The 22,062-nt window shown below is 44.1% G+C and overlaps 2 protein-coding genes across 2 annotated transcripts; both read left to right on the plus strand.

Annotated features, from left to right (window-relative positions):
• The first annotated feature begins 3,389 nt into the window (after positions 1 to 3,389).
• On the plus strand, positions 3,390 to 9,392 carry LOC129388225 (uncharacterized). Its single transcript, XM_055078362.1, has 4 exons — positions 3,390 to 3,477; positions 3,918 to 4,013; positions 5,555 to 5,723; positions 8,850 to 9,392. The coding sequence occupies exons 1-4, from the start codon at positions 3,392 to 3,394 to the stop codon at positions 8,931 to 8,933; spliced, it is 435 nt and encodes a 144-aa protein (XP_054934337.1). The 5' UTR covers positions 3,390 to 3,391; the 3' UTR covers positions 8,934 to 9,392.
• Positions 9,393 to 10,317: 925 nt separating this feature from the next.
• On the plus strand, positions 10,318 to 20,726 carry LOC126543331 (nose resistant to fluoxetine protein 6-like). The gene is made up of 5 exons (XM_050190456.3): positions 10,318 to 12,258; positions 13,692 to 13,812; positions 16,672 to 16,858; positions 18,063 to 18,205; positions 19,382 to 20,726. The coding sequence occupies exons 1-5, from the start codon at positions 12,143 to 12,145 to the stop codon at positions 19,562 to 19,564; spliced, it is 750 nt and encodes a 249-aa protein (XP_050046413.3). The 5' UTR covers positions 10,318 to 12,142; the 3' UTR covers positions 19,565 to 20,726.
• The last annotated feature ends 1,336 nt before the right edge of the window (positions 20,727 to 22,062 follow it).

Consider the following 22,062-nt stretch of genomic DNA (forward strand, 5'->3'; position numbering starts at 1 on the left):
TTTATTTTGATTTAACCTCTGTTACGCCTATATTTTTTTTTCCACCATGTCTTTTCTTTTCAGCTTCTTTTCCCTCTACCGTAGCTTAGTATCGGATATTGCAAGTGGTGGTCTAGCAGCGTTTTCATTTTGTGATAGTCGCTCAGCTCTGTGGGTAATATTGATTCAATGTTTTTGATTGATTTCTTTCTACAACTTAATAAACCCTTCTAATTTTTTTAATGTTTACCCAACTATTTCGATAAGGTTGATTCATAATTTTTTTTCTTGATGTCACCGTTTAATTCGTAGTCTATAGTTCAAATACATAAACGTAAGAAAAAAGTCACCTAAAAATGTACAGGTTTTGTACTAGTTCGCACAGTCACCTTCAGATATAAACAGCAGTCACTGCTATATTTGTCATCTGTTGCACCTTGACAAAAGCGTCTCCTTCAGTAGCGGCAAAAGTCTTTCCAAAATGAGTGCATGCCGTAATAACAACGAAAGATCAATTGAAAAGGTCAAGCTGCAAGGAAGCATGCAGCTATTGTACAAGGCCGTCGAGAGCGAATTAGTAAACAGTATAGCCCTGAACATTAAAACAGCAATGACTGTTTCCTGTTACGTTTAATGTCATGTGACGTTACATAATGTGCGTTTATCGAAATTATTTAGCTTTCCGGTATCTTCAGCTGATTGATGTGGTTACAATGTCATTAGATACATAAGAGCCCAGGACGTATATGTGGGGGGGGGGGGGGGGGGAATCTCAATTGGTCTTCATTTTAGTGGGACAGCAGTTGAAAGCTCGGAAATAGGGTTTGCTGTGTCCGTCTTGTCACGCCATTGTCGTAGTCGTCAGGCCACGTTCTCATCCTCACCTTTACTGTCGTCTTATGGCGAATGAAAACAAAACTTTTCTCAGCACCGCGGGATCGAACGGAGGCCTCATGGGCAACGTGCAGCTGAAAGCCGGGCGCGAGCCAACTACTACGCTACCGCCTTGATTTCTTGTTTCTTTATTTTTAATCACCTGCTTATCTTCCGCCAACTGCGCTTCCGCGCAGCTTTGACGCTCGGTAACTTGTCCATACTTTTGTGCACCACGCAGATTCTGAGAGTGATGGCCTCTCTGCACGTATTTCGGGGAACGCGCGAGGTAGTACATGTAGCGAACGGAGAGGGTATTGTCTGCATCGCAAAGAAATTGCTCTCGAGAATATGGCGCTGACCAATGTGAGAACCTGCTGCTGCCGGCAGTTTATAGCCGGAAGAATCGCTGAAATACGTCGACTTTTCTTTTACGAAATAGCACGCTTAAACAAATCTTACAATGAAACAAAGCATTGTTCGTACTTTTAGCCAAGAAAACGTATGTTGTATTATACGTGAATTACGTTATTCACTCGCAAAAAAAAAAAAAATTGGGGAAAAGTTTTCTATTTCGCCTTCGCGACCTCGCGCTGGTCGTATGAAACCGCGCCATTACATTTTTTTTTTTTTTTTTTTGTATCGGAGTCCTTCTAGCATCGTTTCCTGGAATTTGAGTAAAGCTCACCTTCGACTACTGGCCTGCGTGCGGCTTGGCCAAAGTGGGCGTATATATTTTTCTTTATTCGAAAGGCAGCTCTGAGGCAAAATACTCAGCGAACGTCACGTGTATACGAGCAAGTTTGTTTTATGGATGAAGTTCAGCAAGGACCGGAATCGAGTTTCGCTGAAGAAGCGGGGTGGAAATGGCGCCATCTCCGGCGCGTGATGGCCTTGGTGGTCGTTTTCATGCACTCTCTTATACTCGATGGCGCGCCCTAATGAACCATATACCGTACACGGTGAACTTGTAATTAGCAAATGGCTTCTAATAGAAACCCGGTCAGCTTAAGCTCACATAAGTTGTTATTAGTACCACTGTGCTGCCACTGTGAGCTTGATTAAATGCTGAGCATTCCCAGAAGGCCAACACATCTGGTCATTTGATTTTAGCGTTAAGAGACCACACACTACTAGATAGTTCATTCTCGTTGTCTGTGCGGCCTTGGTAGTGAAGTGCCCCTTTTCGAAGCAGCGCTTCTATTCGTAATGGTTCACCGACTATGTATCCTTCGCTGGAGCAGGTACTCTCAAGTTACGTTTGTGTTTGTTCCCTCGTAGCGCTCGCTGCTTGATCATTCCGAATGCTGTTACTGCTTCTTGTCTAAATAGTATGTATAGATAAATACCTGACGGTGTACTTTTACGACAGGAATCATTTCGGTCTTCAGCTTTGTGATATTCTTCTGCATGTCCCTAAGAAAATGTTTGCGTATAGGTCATGAGCGAGATGAATACGGGGATCCGAGGTGCCAGATTTTTTTGTTCGTCCAGTAATTGGCCAGTAGTAAGCCAGTAACAGTAATAGGCGAGTAACCCCATCTGTTTTCCGTAACCTTGTTTACCGAAATTGATAAAGCTTCTGCGTGAAATCCGCCTGATTCACTTACAAAACGTATTCAAAAAGAGTAACTATTGACTATACAAAGTTTCAATGAAAATGTTATGTTATGTTACGCTATGTTATGTTATGTTATGTTATGTTATGTTATGTTATGTTATGTTATGTTATGTTATGTTATGTTATGTTATGTTATGTTATGCTATGCTATGTTATGTTATGCTATGTTATGTTATGTTATGTTATGTTATGTTATGTTACGTTATGTTACGTAATGTTACGTTATGTTACGTTATGTTATGTTATGTTATGTTATGTTATGTTATGTTATATATGTTAATTATGAGCGCTATAGGAATGTGTTTAACTTATCTGTGCTGTTAATTTAAACTCGTCACACCGCACTTAGAAATAGAATGTTAGGTGGCACTGTAGCCACGAGCGGTGGCTTCTGGTGTAAGCGCTGTCACTGTCTAAGGACAAAGCGCGTGCTTATGCACTGATCGTGCGTCGTGCAGCCCTCTGCCTGCAACTGCTGCTGTCCTTCTCGGCCGTCAGCAACACGAGTACCCTGCTGGATCTCCCCGGCAAGGAAACGGATGCTCATCGGCTGCGTTGCTTGCACGGAATTCGGGTCATCTCGTACCTCTGGGTCACGTTGTGCCACAACTATGCCATTATGGACCCTCACGTCATGTGTGAGTGTGCTCGTGCCATGCACCAAGCGGCGTCGTTTCTTCGCTTCTCTGTTTTCCTCGTCGTCCGCAAACAAGGAAACTTGAGATTCCAGCAACACTTAAAAAGCTGTTTTGCGTCCTATGCGTTCTTTGACCACATAGCTGTTTCTGATACGCGCTGACGTGCGCCGTTGCGGGATCGTAAGGTTGGGCTTATAGATAATTTTCTGGAGACGCGAGAGTGTTGCGGGAAGCTCTGTATAAACCTGAGTGACAGTTTCTGTCTGTTGCAGTCCGGGGAATGAAAGCGCTAGACATCATCGATGGATTTGGTTTCACGATCATCATTAACGGAATGCTCTCAGTCGAGACATTCTTCATCATGAGGTGAGAAAGCAGTGGGACCATTTGTGTTTTGTGCGATACTTATCGCCAATTGCAGCACTTGTGTTTATACGCATTTACATTGCGGGTTAAAATGATGTGCCTTATTTCTTATTTGTATCAGTGTGGAAGAGAAAAAAAATTATTTCAAATTACACTTCGTCAGTGCCACAGATGGAGATGCGGAGATGTTGCCGTCTGTCATATCGCTAATTCAACGCTGTATATCTAGTTGCATAAGTATTACCAAACCTATCACTGAGCTTTCACTATGACGTTACCCAGCTACGTATGATGAGATAAATGTTCCACTTCTGTAAAACTGCAAGCGCAACACACACACACAACAAAAATGTTGAGCGCAAGACATACTGAGTGCGAAAGTGTCCTGAGTTTTTCCGGACACCGTAAAATGTACGCTTTCTTTTTTCAACTCTTTTCAGTGGCTTCTTGGTTGCTTTTGGCATCTTGAGCGAAGTCAAAAGAAAGAAGTCCATTTGGTTTCTCCTTCCTGTGACAGCAGTGATGAGATACATTAGGTGGGTAAGCTCTTCGAACGAATGACGTATCCTAAGCACGTGACTGGCAGCGTTGCGCCCATACCGCATAGTGTTAAAAGATTGTAGTGTTCAATGTCCCCGAAACTGGGGGGCACAGTGTGTTATGGGAGACGCCGTAGTGGAGGGCTCTAGATTAATTTTGACCGGCTTAGGTTCTTTACCATGCACCCAAAGCCCGGTACGCGGGCACTTCTGCCCTCGTAGGAATCTGGCCGCTGCGGCCGGCAATCGAACCCTCGACCTCGAGCTCAGCAGCGCGACGTCATATAGCCACCGAGCCATCGCGATGGGTAGTGCATAGTGTAGACCTCACGTAAAATGGCGCATGAAACATCCATCAGACAGTCGTCTTTTTCCCCGGCTTATTTCTACGCAACCTGAGCAAAGGTTGAAAGAAGTGAAGAGCTAGTTAAAGGTATATCTGTGGTTCAGTGTTTTCGGTATAAATTGAAAAAAAAAACGAGAAGAGTGCGCAGAACTTTTTTTTTTTTGGGGGGGGGGGGGGGGGGGGTAATTCGGCGTTAACTGGAAAGGGTCAGTGAAAGCAAATATACCGGAGAGATAAGACGATGAACGGAGGCGCGCAGCTGCATATCTACAGGCGATACAATGTAAGGAGTCTGGAGATCTGTAGGTCACGCGTCAGCTTACCGGCAAAGCAGTCTGTACTTCTTCTTTTTCTGATTCGCGTCCCTTCTGCCTGCCACTGCGACGAACCGTCAAGCGGGAGAGGGGAAGAGTACGCGAAGGGGTCTCGGGAGACCTACTGGTCTTTGCAGTCTTTGCGCTACGGCCACTGCGGTAGACGAACTCGGCAAGCTTACTGATCCTATGAGCGGGGCCGTATTTAACTAGTCATGTTTTTCTCTGCATTAGCTGTTGTAGCTCAGTGCCCACATAATGTTAGGAATAAAGCATCACTCTATTTGCGTTCGAATATCAAATACAAGGACTCTTTTAATTCCTGCGTAGTACACATCCCCGCATGGCGGTGTGTACTTGCTAGACGGCTTTTCGAAAACTTTGTTATTCGAGATATTAGATGCAACTATAGTGCTGAAGAGCAAGATCTGCGGTCATGCCCAACGTGCCAGCGCCAACAAAATTAATGGATTGTGGCAGAAAAAAAAAAAACAAGCTCGGCGTGAAAAATTACCCACCGAAAAAGGCAACTGAAATTTCACCAGAAACAGTATATTCACGGATAAAAAAGGCATTCTCTTTCGGTGAAACTAAACACCTACAGAAGTACGCCAGAACTTTGGGAAAATAAAAACCTAAAACGCTGAACCCTAGTATATCATGAAAGACGATAGCAAAGAGGTGTTGTCGTGTGAAATCTTAATCAAAATGGTCATAAGTTAAAAACAAGCGAAGAACAAACTGTAGTGAATCATTTTGAAATGCAAACCCATGAACTGCAAACGTCGTCCTTATACAATTTTCGCGGACACTTGTGCGTACCAAGCCTCGAGAGCCAAAGGCGAATTTCGCGCTGAGCAGAGCGCTTTCGAGCGCAGGCTGACAGTGCCTGGCGCGTTCCTGGTGGGCGTGTTCTTCCTCTACCCTCTGCTGGTGTCGGGGCCCCTGGTGGACGACGTGGTTCAGTACCTCGTCAACGACGTCTGCCGCCGCAACTGGTGGCACGTGCTGCTGCACGTGTCCAACCTGCGCAACCCGCTCGACGTGGTACGTGTTACCCTCCCAGCACAAGTCCCGGCGCCCTATGCCGTAAAACTATTCCAAGCTCCTGACGTCAAATTTACGCAACCACCGACGCAAGCGTCGGTTGGCAACCTGAAGCGGTGTTTCAAAAGTCCAATCAAATGCGCTTCTCGTTTATAGGATGTGACTTTCTTTTGCTTTCAAAGCGAATATCATTGCCTACATTGAGCAGTTTTTCTTGTCTAATAGGCTGAGAAGAGGCGAGGAGCACGCTCAAGTGGAGATAGTTTCGATGGGCCCGAGCCAGCACAGTGAAAGTAGATAACTGGATGAGCAGGGTGTTGCCGGCGTCTGGCGATTGGTCCGCTCCCCTTACTTAGCTTGCGTATCGCAGCGGCGTGCAACGGAAGGTTAAAAATGCCGCTAAAACGGATCCTCAGCGAAGTAGAGTTGGCAAAGCGATGTCGTATACGTGCCGAAAGGTCTCGATAACGTTATACTGCCGCGAAAATGTTTTATTTTACGCAACTAAATCCACGCTCCCCTGCAGCTCCGAGTAGCCAGTACCACAGTGATCGGCGCGAAGCCATCTTCTATTCCTTTCGGAAGGGGGCATTCTCTGGCTATTCAAAAACAAAATTCTGTTTTGTTCGGCATATTAATGCAGCTTTACTGCGTACACGTCACTTTGACGCGGTGAGTTTTCGCGGTTTTGTGACATCGCGTGACAGACAGGCGAAGTGAACGCAGCCCGAACACTTTTGACCAATTGCAGAGGGCTAATAGCGAAAAAGGCGTCGAATGTGAAATAATTATTTTCCTTGTGTTTTGTCTAATCATGCATAATCAGTGCACATCTATCATATTAGTTGGGGCGTTTTCGGGGTTTTCGTGACGTCGCGTGACAGACAGGCGCAGTGGGTGGGGCCTCGAAAATTTTTCAATCAGTCATATGGAGGGCTGATTGCAGAATTGGAATAAAAAAAGTTTAGATAGCTTTACGCTATAGCGCCCCAGCTTCGGCACACGGGACAAATGCCAGTGTATTCAAAGGGTGCAAGATATACTTCTGCGCCCTGTGTACCTTTCATAAACAGACACTTCATGAAACTTAACGTTGGACACTTAGAGTGTTTAATTGTTCTTTTTAATTTCCATTCGCTTTGATTTGGTGTAAGCGGTTGATTACTAGTGGAGAAAATAAAGAGGTAGCTTTCACCTTTTCATTTCCGCGCACTAACCGCTACATTAGTGTGAGAATGAGACTTTACGAACTTCAAAGTATGTCATTCTACTTGGGCCGTTATTGCCCAGGGAAAATTACTAAAATTTGCTACTCTGGGTATCTGATGTGTTCGCATTGCAGTGTAATTTTTCTTTGTTGATAAACAATTACCCATTTCAGAGCAGACGCTTCTCACATCCATGACGTCGCAAGGAGCTGGCGGGGAAGCTTCGAAGTGGCGTCGTCACCCTTTCTCTTTTTCTTTTTTTTTTGTATCTTTTTTTAAAACTCCACTCACAGTATAAGAGTGACCTTTAGTGCTATTCTAAAACCATAGTTTGCCAATCTAGTTTAATGTAACATTGATAGTTACTGCCTCTTCAAATTTAGTCGCCTGCTATTCGGACCAGCAGCAGCATGGTCAGCGTCCGGGCGGCTGCGATTGCACAAATAAATGACACTGATGTTTGCGCATACTTCATGTATAAGTGTGCTGCACGAAGCGTAGTTTCACAAGTCCTATTTTCACGTGCCCTTTTTACTATCTAACTTTGCGCTGACGGCTTTTTACCCTGTGTCGCGATATGTTTCCTTTCTTATATATGTACTCTTATATGTGCTTTTATTTCATAACGCTGGTGCGAAAGATGCACGAGATCAAAATATTGGCAAGTTTTCACTGATAACAAAAGCCATACGCACTTCGAGGGAGAAAAAAAAAAAACATTTTTGATTGAAAGGGCGCGTAGCTTTTCTGTTGTGATGGCATTCTGCGGTAATGCGTGCACGGAGCAGTGACATGCGGCTTCGCCTTTCTTTTTTTTTTTTTGAGACATTTTTGAGACGCACAGTATGCATTGATACAGCGGTCTTAGGATATGCGGCTAAAGGCATCAATTTGCCTGTCTGGGCCGCATCACCAACATAAATTTCACACTGTGCCCGATAAAAGCTGAAAAGTCTGTACCAAATACTTTTCATACTGCACTTTTCATTCGCGGACATCGTTGTGTTCAACAAAACAAGAGAGCCGACTTGTTCACACAGGTCTAATATGATCGGCCATGGGTCATGTCACGTTATTTAATAAGTCGGTTCTTGTCAGATCACAGCAGCTAAGCAGCGCTGTGCTTGAACCGCGCTTGGTAGAGAGATCAGCCGAGAACGACGACTATCGGTGGCAATAGTTGAATTCTTCGCCTCGAGTGTGACAGTTACGGCGTCCACGGTATATGCCGTCTTATTTCTTTACGCGTATGTTGCTTCATAGCCAGTGTAATTAAGTAGTACGTGGTGTACTGTTGCGTTAAAAGAAAAAATAAGAAAAAAAGTTGACGGCATTTTAACGTATGCAAGGGCCTATACAATGGTTCTAAGCTGTGCGAGTTGGTTTACGTTCAGCATGACCAGCAGCGCAGAAGAGGTTACAAGTGAGGTAACAAGGCAGATGCGCTGTCCAGCTCATCAGTCGTCCACTTGTCCAGTCGTCTGCGTTGTTCGTCCTGCTGGATTCTTGGTTCTGCAAGCCGTCCGAGAGATCGTATCATGTAAGGACTCCTTTCGCGATCGATTCTTTCCGCGTTCTCGCATTGGCTCCGACGCTGCTCTTGACTCCGCGCTTAGATGCGCTCACCTGTGATGACGGCGTCCGTGGCGCGTCCAAGCCGGTGAGGAAACGTGAAAAGAATAGATCGACCAAAATGATCCTTACCGAGGTCCCATTCATGTATACCTTGAGTCCTGAAGGCTTAACAGCGAAAGTAAAAATGCAACAATGAAAGCTTGCTATAGAAAAGTTTTGCTCGCTTACGTTACAGTATTTACTCAATTTCTGCGTGCATGCTCGCGGTTTACTTAGTTTATACGCACACTCGCCTTTGTATACGGCATAAGATTAACCTTTCTGTTTTTTTGTTTAATTCTAGTGTCTACCCACGTTGTGGTACATTGCCTGTGATTACCAGCTTTTCCTGGCAACCCTCCTGTTTGTGTTCCTTCTAGCCAAGTGAGTTCAGGATTCTTCGTTCTCGAGCTTTTTTTTCTTTTAATCGATGATTTGAGTCAACATTTTCTTTTGTACGTCATCTTACATTTTTGTGCAGACTTTCTTGAAGGAACACCAATGCACGAGTATAGTACACAGGTACAATATTTCCTTTTAACATGGTAGTTTCATTTATTTAAACATACTGTCTATCCTGTAAATAAGTTTTGCTGGAAGGACACACAATTTCGAGCATAATGCAATTGAACCTATAAAGAGTAACCTAGCACAATCTAGAGTAGTATAAATTGGAGTACAAGTGGGTAAAAATATAGCACCATTTTAGCGAATTCATGCTAACAGGACAATATATTTTACACGGCATTGCTTGGTAGTCAATAAACGCATAATGAAACACTGGAGACCGCAACTTTAATGCTGATATCACACTTCCAAGTTTATAAATGCTAGTAGTACGAGTGGAAAAAAATGTATTTATTTAACACAGTGCTCAGTGAAAGTTTTATATCACAATAGAAAGATAATAGCTAATAATCGTATTGCGTTGCTAACTGTGTAGATTGTTTTCAAGTAAAGACAAACTACTCACCTAAAGATTTATTGCTATCGTTAATAATTTATGACGATCATTCCATTCCCGTAAGAGCGAGTCAAGAAATGAATGTTTGAAGCTGTATGAGTTGAAACAATATTCCTTTCGCATCAGTGAGTGTTTACAACGTGTCGGCCATGTGTCTAAACACGAGATGTACCTTGACGCTTCTATATTTAATTGATTGTGGATTTCCCATCCCCACATGTCGGGTAGCAAACTGGACTCAGTCTGGTTAACCTCCCTGCCTTTCCTTCTTCCCTTCTCTCTCTCTCTCTCTCTCTCTCTGATTGTGGAGTAATCGATAAAACAGTTTCTGGCGCGCCGGCAAGGTGCAATTTGGCAGGGTATGCATTTTAGCTTTTATTAACAATTCGGAGGGTGATTCTATAGGTCTGTACTTATTGCAAACGAACCTTATTGCTTTTCTTGGTACGCCTTCTAATATCTTTATTGACATGTTAGCACAGGGAAACCAAGCGGTATTTGGGTATTCAATTGCTCTAATAAAAGTCGTATAGGTTAAGAGTTAAGAGTTCTACCTGTTCAGGTGCTTGCTGTGGGCTTCTTAAGAAAAACAATCGTTATAATGCAGTTGAAGTTGCGTAGTTCACGTGGGAATCCGATCTGAAATCATGCAAAATGAAACTAAGCTACTTACGTTCTGTAACTACAATGAGAAGTGTATCGTTTAGAGTGTATAAAGAATCATACTTATTTTCTGATATGCGCACGCAAGACAGCAGATCTTGTACAACGTTAAGTGTCAATTGCCAGTTCTTATTCCATTCGAATTTCAGCTGTAGAAAGTTGTTAAGGGTCACATTGTCTGGCAAGAATTCACAGGGAACGTTTTTATTTCAGGGTCATGTATAGACAACAGAGCGGGCCTTTTCTGCCTCCGTAGCAACATTGGCCCTTAATGATGCTACCTGGCGCACATTATAATATGCCTTTACGGCTCTTGCACCATAAAACCGCAAAGTACCAATGACTAACTAGCGGTATTTTTTTTTACATTGTTGTTCGAAATCAAACTATCTGGGGCGGCCAGTTAAAGGTAAACTAATGATATCCCAGACGTCACTGACTTAAGTCATTACGTTGTATATGCTGACGATACAACTATATCTATAGCCGATAAGTGTATTTCTTCTCTAGTAATCAAACTAAATAAGACTCTTGACCACCTAATGAATTGGTGCAATGACAATGATCTAGTCATTAATCCATCTAAAACGAAATTTTTAGTATTCCATTCGCACCAAAAGTCATTAATTATTCCTCCTTCGTTAACCTTAGGCAATCATTCTATTTCCATTAGCGACTCCGTTTCATTTCTAGGGGTTATCCTAGACAGCCATCTGAAGTTTCACCTGCACATCAATCACGTCAAGCTGAAGTGCGCTTTTGGTATCCGTGCGCTTATCAAGGCACGACACTATTTTTCTCCTTCTGCTTTGCTTTCACTCTACTTTTCGTTCATTCATTCACACATTAACTACGGATTAATCGTTTGGGGTAATACATATCTATGTCATTTGTCTTCAGTCCAGCTTATACAAAATCAAGCAATCCGTACCATCATCCACAGTTCACCGCGCTCTAATGCTCTCGGCCTGCTTGAGCAGTAGAAAATTCTATGTATAAAAAAATTATTCAACTACAATTTAGCAATAATGTTTTATAAATTGCTTGATTCCCAGCTGACCTTTCAATATATTCAAAGCAGCTCCCTTAGAAATACAAACCCTACTAGGTTCGCTTCCAATTATAATTTTTTGTTACCATCAGTTCACACTAACTATGGTAAAAAAACATCTACATTCGCTACCATTACACTTTGGAATCGTTTTCCTGCTTGGCTTAAAATACTACCTACATTTCAGCGTTTCAAAGCTTCGCTAAAAGATTCTTTCCTAACCTCTGATAATTTTTCCTAATAAATATTTGTATTTTCATTGTCACCTAACTAATAAGTATCACCTATTCTTGCTTCTTTTTTTTTTTTTGCAGTATTCACATTGCGCCACATTTTTTTTTTCTTTGTTCGTTCTTTTTTTTTTTTTGCTTTTTGCCTCTAACAATTGTATAATTTTTGCCACTTCCGTTGTTATTTCTATTACACTGCATCGATTAGAGCATAGTTTGTTTGGTTTTTCTTCTTTTTTCTCTCTTATCATTTGCTTTTCTTGCAACTAATATATTATTATGCTATCCACTGTTATGCTGCCAACTATTTTACAATTCTGTTGTAGTTACTAACCGAGGGTCCCGTTTTCAGTATCATTACATTGGGACCCTCGTCTGTATATTGCATTTATGTACCTATGTTTTGCATACGAATGAACTTCAACTTCAAAACAGCAGTCGCAATTGCTGCTAGGTTTATTGCAGTGGTATGGCATTGTGAGCAAGCAACCAGTCCTGCTGCTTTGCTCCTTGACAAGTGACTGCAGCACGCGGGGTTTGTTCAAGGAGCTAACCCAATAGCATTACCAAAACTCTGGCATTACTTATGATGCGCCCAGCCAGACAAACATGTAAAAAAAAAAAGCAATCTCGCTGTTTTTTTCTGCAAGTGAGCACCTTTTCTCGTTCGCGCCAATCGCAGGAAACCCATGGCGGGCGTAATCTGCCTGGTGGCCGTCGCATTGGGTGCCTGCGCCGCTGTGGGCGTCCAGCACTACGTCAATGGTTTCGAGCCCCTGCCATACACGTACATCAGCGATCTCGAGTGAGTTTCGTGGCCTCCTTGTACGGGCGTGCGCAATCCAGCCTAATGGGTCTTCGCCCTCCGGCCCCGCCCTGTTATTCGCCGTTTCCTCCTATGTACTCATTATATTCGGTGTTCAGCTCCGCGAGAACAGTGTCCTTGTGTGGTCACAGGATACACACTCTTTGTGAAACGTTCAGAAGCCACTCTTAGAGTGACAAAGTGTGAAGTGTGAAGTGTGATCTCGGAAAAGTGTGAAGCTGCGATCTAGCTCTGTCCCTCCCAGGCCCTGCGCCTTTACGTGCAGCGATGTTCTACAGAGAGGTATGTACAAGGCCCAATGACATTTTCAGTAAGCTTTTGACAAAGACTAAAGCGTGCAAATGGCCCACGCTCTGACGCGGGCACATTGTGACATGCACTCTTAGGAGTAAAATTTCATCAATATGTGATCAGAATATACAATAACAATTATGCTACCTTTATTGAAACAAAAAATTGTGCATGTCCCACATACTCAGGGTGTAAATGTTTTGGTAAGGATTGCCTCGTTTTGCTTTCCGCAAGTTGTCTAGATGGCGCGACGTGTCCGTGTAAGGCAATAAATTGTGCGCATGACGCGAGCATGTGTGCAACTACAATGACAAGGCGACTGCACAACGACGGTGGCATGACGAATTATTTGTTGTAGTCTGATGAAAGAAAGGTTGCAACATGTTCTGTAACAACCTGCACCAATCAAGAAACTAGTGAACTACATAAACTGGGCCGATCCCAGAAAGCGTAGCAATGTCACATAGCGTCTCAAAGCTGCCCATAAGGAAGGATGGGGAAAACTGCCGCACTCTCGATTTCATCGGCAAATTTTTGCTGTGGGACGTGATGCACGCGCCAATCATCTCAAAGTGCTAGCTGCCACAAGAGAAGGAGAGCCGTAAGGTTGCTGTTCCCTCGCTCCATGCATATGCCGGAAACTTCTTTGTTAATTGAAGAGGGTCCAGACAAGTTCGGAGGCCACAGGCGCAAAGTGACTGATAGAGAAAAAGAACGCTTCGCGTTCAGAGAAGTGGCCGGTATGCCACCTAAATAGTAATTTAATCAAAAATTGCATGCCTCCCTTTCGGATTTAACCTACTTTGGTCGCTTGAATACAAACAAGATTTTGGACCAAAGAGTTGTACGGTTCCGTACGTTGATTATACGTGCCTGCGACCTTGCTTTTGGACATAATTACCGTTAATGATAGAGGAATCAGTGTTACCCAGTTCTTTAAAAAATGTCAATACTTGACACCTCGTCATGCTGTTGATAAAAGCATATGGCTGAAGGCACCAAATGCCCATAGTGAACTGATTAAGGAAAGTCTGTCTGCAGCTGTTAACACATGAAGGGGGCCCGTCACGCCTGCTTATGGGCTCCCTGTTCCACTAATGGTCCTGTTTAATTTTCCGCAGCTTCTTTTTCAAAGGACATGGAGCAATGTACCTGTGGCCGACGGGCCATTTGACATCCTTCGTGGCTGGAGTCCTCGCGGCGTTTTGCTTTCACAAGTACAGCCACATCAGGTTCGGAAAGGTACGCAATTCGTCAGCACGGACGTTCTTAAGTGAGAATTTTTTATCAAACATTCGTTTTATTGTGAGCGACGTCTTAATTTTTGCTTCATTTCAACACCTCACATGAGTTGTATCAATATCTGCCTTGCCACAGAAAGTGAGGCTAAGGAAACGCGTAGCGAATTTATTCCAGCTTCTAAACCAGCTTTTCCTCAACTTTGTGGCTACATGAGTGATTAGCCAAAATGACGAAGAGTGTTTTAAGAATGTAAAGATACAGCTATGCTGGTTCCAAAGTCAGGCGCCTCTTGACAGCTATAGTTGAGCAACATGTGATAAAAAGTTCGGCCATGGCCGTGTGAAGGGCAGTGCGTGCGCGGGCAGTATACTCATACATATACATAGCCTTTATTCTTCCACCCGTATTGGCTCATGGTCACCTATGAATAGTGAGCAAATGGAGAGGGCTGCGTTTTTGTCTTTCTTGTGGTGGCCCTTTTTGTGTGCATACCATCGTTAGGTGAGCAGTAATACACCCGTACGTATTCGGCTGGAGTTGCAGTGCATCTCCGCATTTCCGATAAATGTTAACAGCCTTCCGAGTCGCTTAGTTTATACGCCTTACGGTGTCGCTGTCGCCTTACGGATTCACTGTATAGTTGACCTATTCTGCCCAAAATATAACATAGAATATGTAAGGAATCAGTAGAAGCCTACATACTCACACCAGTAAAAATCACGCGATGCTAACTGTAAGGACAGGTGAGTAAGGCTAATCGGTAGATCAGGTCGAGGGGCCTAAAGCACTTGCTATTGATAGTCCAATGCACTTATAAGTGGGATAGGGTCTAATTAGTATTGAACAATCTTTTTTTTGAGTCGCAGTTTCGCCCGAAAGGTGAACCATTGATAGCGATAGCAAAGTATTAGACAATTACACGCAGGGCCGTAGTTTTATAGGCTGTGCCGTGGCTCCAAAACTTTGATTACGCGACCTCCAATGCTAAGCGCGCGGGAAGACAGCGCGCATGAAAGCACCAGCCATCTCGGCTCGCCCTTGCATGATCGCCCTTCACCGCAGGGCACCCACCGCAGATGACCTCCAAGATCGGCTCGCGTATGCGCGGGGTCGCGGGAGAAGCCACAGCCGGGCTAGTGGAGGATACGGACGAGCGCTCTCCTCCTCTTGCGGGAGAGGCGCGGCTCTTTTCCTCTAGGCCGGCTAAATTATACGAGGTCTATCCCAAAAGTTCGTGCAGTAAGTTTTTTTTTTTTATGCGTTTCACAAGGTTTCGGATGCGTCAATGTGGTCACCTTCAATATACCCCCCATTAAATACTGGTTCCACCTGTTCTTCCATTGCTGGAAGCACCCTTGAAAGTCCTCTTCTGTGAAGCGCTTCAGAAGCTGTGGCGTTTCCTTTTGAATAGTCACTACATCCCCAAAATACCGCACCTGGAGCACCTTTTTGAATTTGGGTAACAAAATAAAGCGCCAGCGGGCTAAATCCGGCGAGTAGGGAGTGTGTTCCAGCAAAGTAATGGAATTGAGTGCCAAAAACTCACGCACTATCAATACAGAGTGCGTAAGAGCATTGTTTTGCTACAGGATCCAGCGCCCCTCTTACGAAAAATTTGGTCGCGCGCCGCACACACCATCTTTCGGACGCTTCAGAACCGCCACGTAGAAAGCTGCATTGACAGTTTGACCTTCAGGTATAACGTTTAGTAAAGCAATGAACGGGGCTAGTTGGTGGACGTTCATGATTGTATTGCGCTTAGTATTATTGCGCCACGTACGTCCACTTTTTGTTCTTTTATGTTCGTTCTATAGTCCTTCCGTCGGTGTAATACTAAGCGCAATATAATCACTTCAGGTATAAACTTGTGGTGCACAATTACGTGGCGTCGAAAAGCATGAATATTGCTTTGTTCTTCCACGTCCTTTCTTTCTTATTTGGCCTTGGCTCATCTTCCTTTTTCCACTCCTTGCGAGCGCCATCTGGATGGTGTTCTTGCAAGGAACCGAGTGGGCCTCGCCACTTTATGAATGGTAGAAACGCTGGAAAAGAGGTTTGTGTTTGAGTTTCCGCGCAACAGAAATATGTTTTCTGGTATAATCAAATTACAATCCGACGCTCTCATGTCTGTAGGTTGTGTTTAGGTAGTACTTTACTATTTTTCTGACACATTTTCTTTGAGGTATTCAATTAGTTCAGTAACGCCTCTGCGCGACGCGGTGGGCCTGCGTGGTTGTGGTTCGGAATGATTTTTCGGGAAACGACGTCCCATGCAAGACGATGACGCCGGGTTTTTAGCGATACGGTGCCCCTAACGCTCTCGCATTAAAAATAATGAGCAATTGACGGGTAAAACTTTGGCCATTTCAAGCTGATTTCGCTGAACAACTATCGCATGGTACGAAGGTGCATGTATAATAAATGTTAGACATAGTACAGTGATACGGGCGATGAACAAATCGAAATGGAATAATGGTTAAAAATTAAAAAATAAATCGCGGATTTTACATGCCAATACCGCGATCTAATTATGGGGCACGACGTAGTGGGGGACTTGGGATTAATTTTGAGCACCTGGAGTTCTTTAACGTACACCTAAATCTAGTTACACGGGTGTTCTTGCATTTCGCCCCCATCTAAATGCAGCCGTCGTGTCCGGGATGCGACCCCGTGCTTAGCAGCGCAACACCATAGCCACTAAGCAACCACGGCGGGTCTGGAATAATGGTGCTAGCATAGTGAGACGTGAACTTGTCCTCGGAGTTGAAGAAAACGTAATATCTTTCAGTGGTAATACCTTTCATAGAAACAGTGTTTCGAAGTCGTCATGACGGCGCGGCTGGCCCTTTTTGCCTGCAGGTGACATACGCCCTGTGCTGGACACTTAGCGTGGTGACTGCTCTGGCGGTGGTCTACTCGGTGTTCGACTGGAACAACCGGGGTTCGTACGTGTTAGCCTGGGCGTCCACCTACGCCGGTCTTCACCGGCTTGCTTGGGGGCCGGCCGTCTGCTGGGTCGTGTTCGTCTGCGCCACGGGACAAGCCGGTGCGTCAGCGTTCTCGCCGTCACTTACGTAGCTTCTTCTGGGCGCAGGGGATCTAGAAAGAAGAGCTCGTTGGGGGCGAAACAAGTCAGCTGTTTGACGCTGTGTCCCACTGAACGGCTTTTCTGCCAAAGCGAAGCTTAAACTACCCCTCCCGTCCCCTGCCCGCGCTTTCTTTCCACGCTTCCATGTGTTTAATATTCGCTGAAACATTCTCACTGAAACACTGAAAAGGATGGCATTCGTTATGCCATCCGTTTTCCCTCGATCTGCAGAAAAAAGATTACAGGCAACATTCAGCACTAAGCATTGAGCAGGAGGACATCATACCATTGAAAAAAATTTTAAAAAGAAACGAAAGAATTAGCCCTGTTTAGTTGAAAGTTAATCAGGAGTGGGCGTAATTGTTAACTTTTGCGATCCCTCCTTTCTAATCTCGTTGCCCGTGTTTACAGGCCTTAACATACGTGCTTTACCTTACGCCCGTCCCACTCTGTGGCCGTTCCACGGCGCCAGACCACATGACTCTGAACACCCGCTGCGGTTAAAGCTACGTCCGGCACGTCCAAAGTTATTTCCGAGCGTTCAATTATTTCCGCTGCTTCCATAGTCTTGGCACTAAATGTGGCAGTCGGGCCACATTTGGCTCCGCCGCAAATAATAATAATAATAATAATAATAATAATAATAATAATAATAATAATAATAATAATAATAATAATAATAATAATAATAATAATAATAATAATAATAATGTTTATTGTATGCTCAACAGCAGTTGTCTTACCTTCGTTCCGGCGCACTGTTGCGATGCTTTTGCACAGTGCGTGAAAAATGATTTTGACAAATATGACACGTAATAAATAAGTAGGCGATATAAGAAAATATTAGGGAGTACTGTAATATATTCACACCGCTAGGCTCACAGGCTCGAGGCTGTGCGCCTTGAAATTTGAATGCCCCACATAGCGAGACGAATTACATGTAAACAGTGTCGCGTGTTGGCAAATATGTGTTCACAGGCTGGCGTCATTTAATTCAGTGCCGAGTAGTTTCGACAAAACAACGATTAATGAATTAGTTTCACCGATGTCGACATTTGCAGCGTATTTATTAAACATGTTCTCGGAAGGCGCATAAACAGTTGTCTGCGCTTGCGAATGTTTGCTTGCCTCGGTGCGAAGTAAGGCTTGTTTCTCCCTGCAGCGCTTGTGAACCGCCTACTCTCGCTGGACCTGTTCGTTCCCCTGAGTCGACTCACCTATTGCGGATACCTCGCCCAAATGCTAGTGATCTCCACGAGGCTGGTCACGCAGAGGCATTCGGTATACTACACGCACTGGCTCCTGGTTAGTATGCCATCATTTTTATTCGTCGTCGTTGTTGTTGTTGTTGTTGTTGCTGTTGTTGTTGTTGTTGCTGTTGTTGTTATTGCTGTTGCTGCTGCCGCTGTTGTTGTTTACCTACGGAGAATGGTTGTAGGAATGTGATCGCATTCCTACAACACTCCACAAGCACCCATTAGCTTAGCCGCGGCGTGGAGCACTGACTTTTTATTTCGTGCTGGGACTTTAGTGCTTGTAATTGCATAAAATATGTGGCAGAGAGGTTAGAGACAGTTAGATTATTCGATTGTCCTAAATTAGCGAAAACAAAAAAAAAGCAAACGTAAATGAAAAACTCTGACAGCAATGGATACTATCTTCTCGGTACGGCTGTATCAAGTTAACCTTTTTACTTCGCAACTTGCTTTCCAAATGTTTTAAAGCTAAATATACGCCATGCTTCAGTTCCGTGCATAAGGTAAACCTGAAATGAAGGCGTTGTATCCATTACGATTGAGGCGTGCATCGGTGATGTGACCAATAAGGAGGCAGTGTGCGCACTGTGCCGCTGTGCTTTTGTGCGACTACCTGCGGAGTGCAGCTCTGTTCAACGAGAGTTGTTTCGGGGAGGACAGGGCTAATGGTTGCCGAGCGGCTGACTACGTATAACCAATAGCCCAATTAATACTGAATGAGTTGGCGAGGTGTTCGTCGGATATTGCCAGAGCGCTACCATCCACTATACTCCGTGTGTGTTCCTGTCGTCGTGGACCGCACACGCAGCGAATGGGTGACGGCCGTCCTTCTTGGGGTAGCTGCTTGGTTTGTAGATAAGCTGATGGAGCCCGCGAATACCCGCAAAGTCGCGAGCTCCTTTCACCCTCGGAAAAACGCTTTTGCGTAGCACGTACTGAGCATATCGGGAGCTGTATCCGGAGTTTTTCATGTCGCTCTACAATTTTCTCATAGACATTTTTTTATTTAATTATAATATTCGGGAATCGTATAATTAATTAAGACTAATTATCTAATTCGGCATAATGAAAAATAATAATTTGAGTGTCTCCAAGCCACGGTTAACAACGTTACCTTTGCTCTGTCCAGCTACGTGGCATTTGCGAATATTTAACGTTTGGCTCAAGTTACGTCGGACGTAGGTGCCAGCGCCTCGCGCGGCTTTCCATGCTTCATTCCCTGCAGGTGCGAGACTACTTGGGCCACACGGTGCTCATCTACATGTTCGCGTACCTGATGTACCTGCTGTGCGAGTGTCCCACAGTCAAGCTTAGCAAGGTGGCCCTCAACGCGCTCACGCGTGCCGTCAGCAAAGGCACAAGCAAGGATTCCAAGAGCCCGTCCACGCGAAACTGCTGCCGCCTTTAGCGCGCACGGCGCCCATCCCGTAGCCTGCGCTTCGCTCGGTTCTTGGTGGCATCGGACTCGCATCGCTCCAGTCGATTCCTCCGTATGACGTGTGTCTTCATCGTTTGGTCTCGGCTGACCCGTAGTTGCGCGCACCATTTAGAGCACGCAGCAAGTGTGGGACCTTGCTCTTTGTTGAAACAACAAGGCGCACTCTGCAAGGTTATTTAGCGAACGAGTGAAACAGTCGTTTCAGAACTGTTTAGCTTACATATGTCATTATTTCTTGGAGCGAACGAGTAAGACAGCAATATTAGGAGTGTCGAACGTTCATAATATTATTGCTTCTTCTTTATTTACGGAGGGTTGTGTCAACCTGTCGCAGATACGCCAAACCGGCCTTTCCTTATCGCCGCTTCATCTTTATATTATTTTTATTTCTTTATTTATTTTTTCACTTCACGCGTGAGTTCTCAAAGTGTAATAATCTCTGTGATCAGCAGCCAGTTGTGCGGAATGAACTACCTAAGCACCACGATTTACCTCTTCCTTCGCCAACATGGTATAGACATCTTAACATTCACGCAGTCTCCCACCTGTCATGTCGTTTTGTTGCACATGTGAGAGCTTTTTTCGCCGTAGCGCAGTATTGAATTGCTTTGATTTTTCTTACCGTTAATAGAAAGAGGAAGCCGAGACAAACGGTGGACAGGCCTGACGAGGTCCTGGCTCACCTACAAAACAGGCGGCATGATGGCAGTATTAAAATAGCGAACAAAACTTGCAGTGCACGACACATACCGGGCTACACCAAAAGCTGAATACAGAAAAATACTTTTTACCGCGGATTACAATCAGTACAACGCACGTGATAAAGGAACACACATAGTATAAGTAACATGAAATCCAAGAGTATATAACAAAGTGTGAGGACTCAAAAAAATTGTTGGTGGTGAAAACCAAAACGAAAAACAAAGGAAAAAGTAGCTGACAAGAGTTAATTCATATCAATGAACAGTGAAATACATTGATCTAACCTGTGTTATGGCCAGTATCTTGACTGAATTTCGCATTAACTGTTCTTTGACATATGCGTTAAAGTTCAATGAATAATGAAATGAATGAATAAATGAATGCATGAAAACGTCGGTCTTTTTCTTGAACTGTCAAAAGACGGGCTGTCCATCTCTGTTATATATATACATATATATATATATATATATATATATATATATATATATATATATATATATATATATATATATATATATATATATATATATATATATATATATATATATATATATATAACAGAGAGAGAGCACTGCGAAGACGTGGGATCGTTCCCTACCTCCGGCAAGTTGTTTTTTCATGCACTTTCATTTCCATTCATTTATCATTTCTTTATTTCAATTAGTAAGTACAGATAATTTCCCCTATGTTGTCGTTGGTGTCTTTGTTCGTTGGCTCGTTGGCTTCTTATGATTAATAAAAATCGGACCCCTCGGTCAACCCCTTTTCTTCTCGTTCATTACATAACGAGTGTCTCGAATCCGGCAACATTGATGCCTTCAGGTAGCATGTATGGGTTTATTGACCAGTTGCCTTCACCTAAAAAGATCAAGTTATCGTCACGCCTGCGGCAGAAAGGAAATTTCCACATCCGCCGCCAAGGTTTGTGAGTGGTGGCGCCGGCTAACACTCTCGCGGTTAGTTCTCGTAGTAACACATAAATACCCTAGAATGTGGATGGGGAACCGGCGCCGCGGTAGCTCAATTGGTAGACCATCGCACGCGTAATGGGAAGCCATGGGATCGATCCTCACCTGCGGCAAGTTATTTTTTCATCCACTTTCCTTTCCATTATTTCATCATCATCAGCCTGGTTACGCCCACTGCAGGGCAAAGGTCTCTCCCATACTTCTCCAACTACCCCGGTCATGTACTAATTGTGGCCATGTTTTCCCTGCAAACTTCTTTATCTCATCCACCCACCTAACTTTCTGCCGCCCCCTGCTACGCTTCCCTTCCCTTGGAATCCATTCCGTAACTCTTAATGACCATCGGTTATCTTCCCTCCTCATTACATGTCCTGCCCATGCCCATTTCTTTTTCTTGATTTCAACTAAGATGTCATTAACTCGCGTTTGTTCCCTCACCCAATCTGCGTTTTTCTTATCCCTTAAGGTTACGCTCATCATTCTTCTTTCCATAGCTCGTTGCGTCGTTTTGAATTTAAGTAGAACCCTTTCAAGCCTCCAGGTTTCTGCCCCGTATGTGAGTACTGGCAAGACACAGCTGTAATACACTTTTCTCTTGAGGGATAATGGCAACCTGCTGTTCATGATCTGAGAATGCCTGCCAAACGCACCCCAGCCCATTCTTATTCTTCTGATTATTTCTGTCTGATGATCCGGATCCGCAGTCACTACCTGTCCTAAGTAGATGTATTCCGTTACCACTTCCAGTGCCTCGCTACCTATCGTAAACTGCTGTTCTCTTCCGAGACTGTTAAACAT

Source organism: Dermacentor andersoni, chromosome 1 (assembly GCF_023375885.2).
Source record: "Dermacentor andersoni chromosome 1, qqDerAnde1_hic_scaffold, whole genome shotgun sequence".
In the NCBI taxonomy this organism is placed as follows: Eukaryota; Metazoa; Arthropoda; class Arachnida; order Ixodida; family Ixodidae; genus Dermacentor; species Dermacentor andersoni.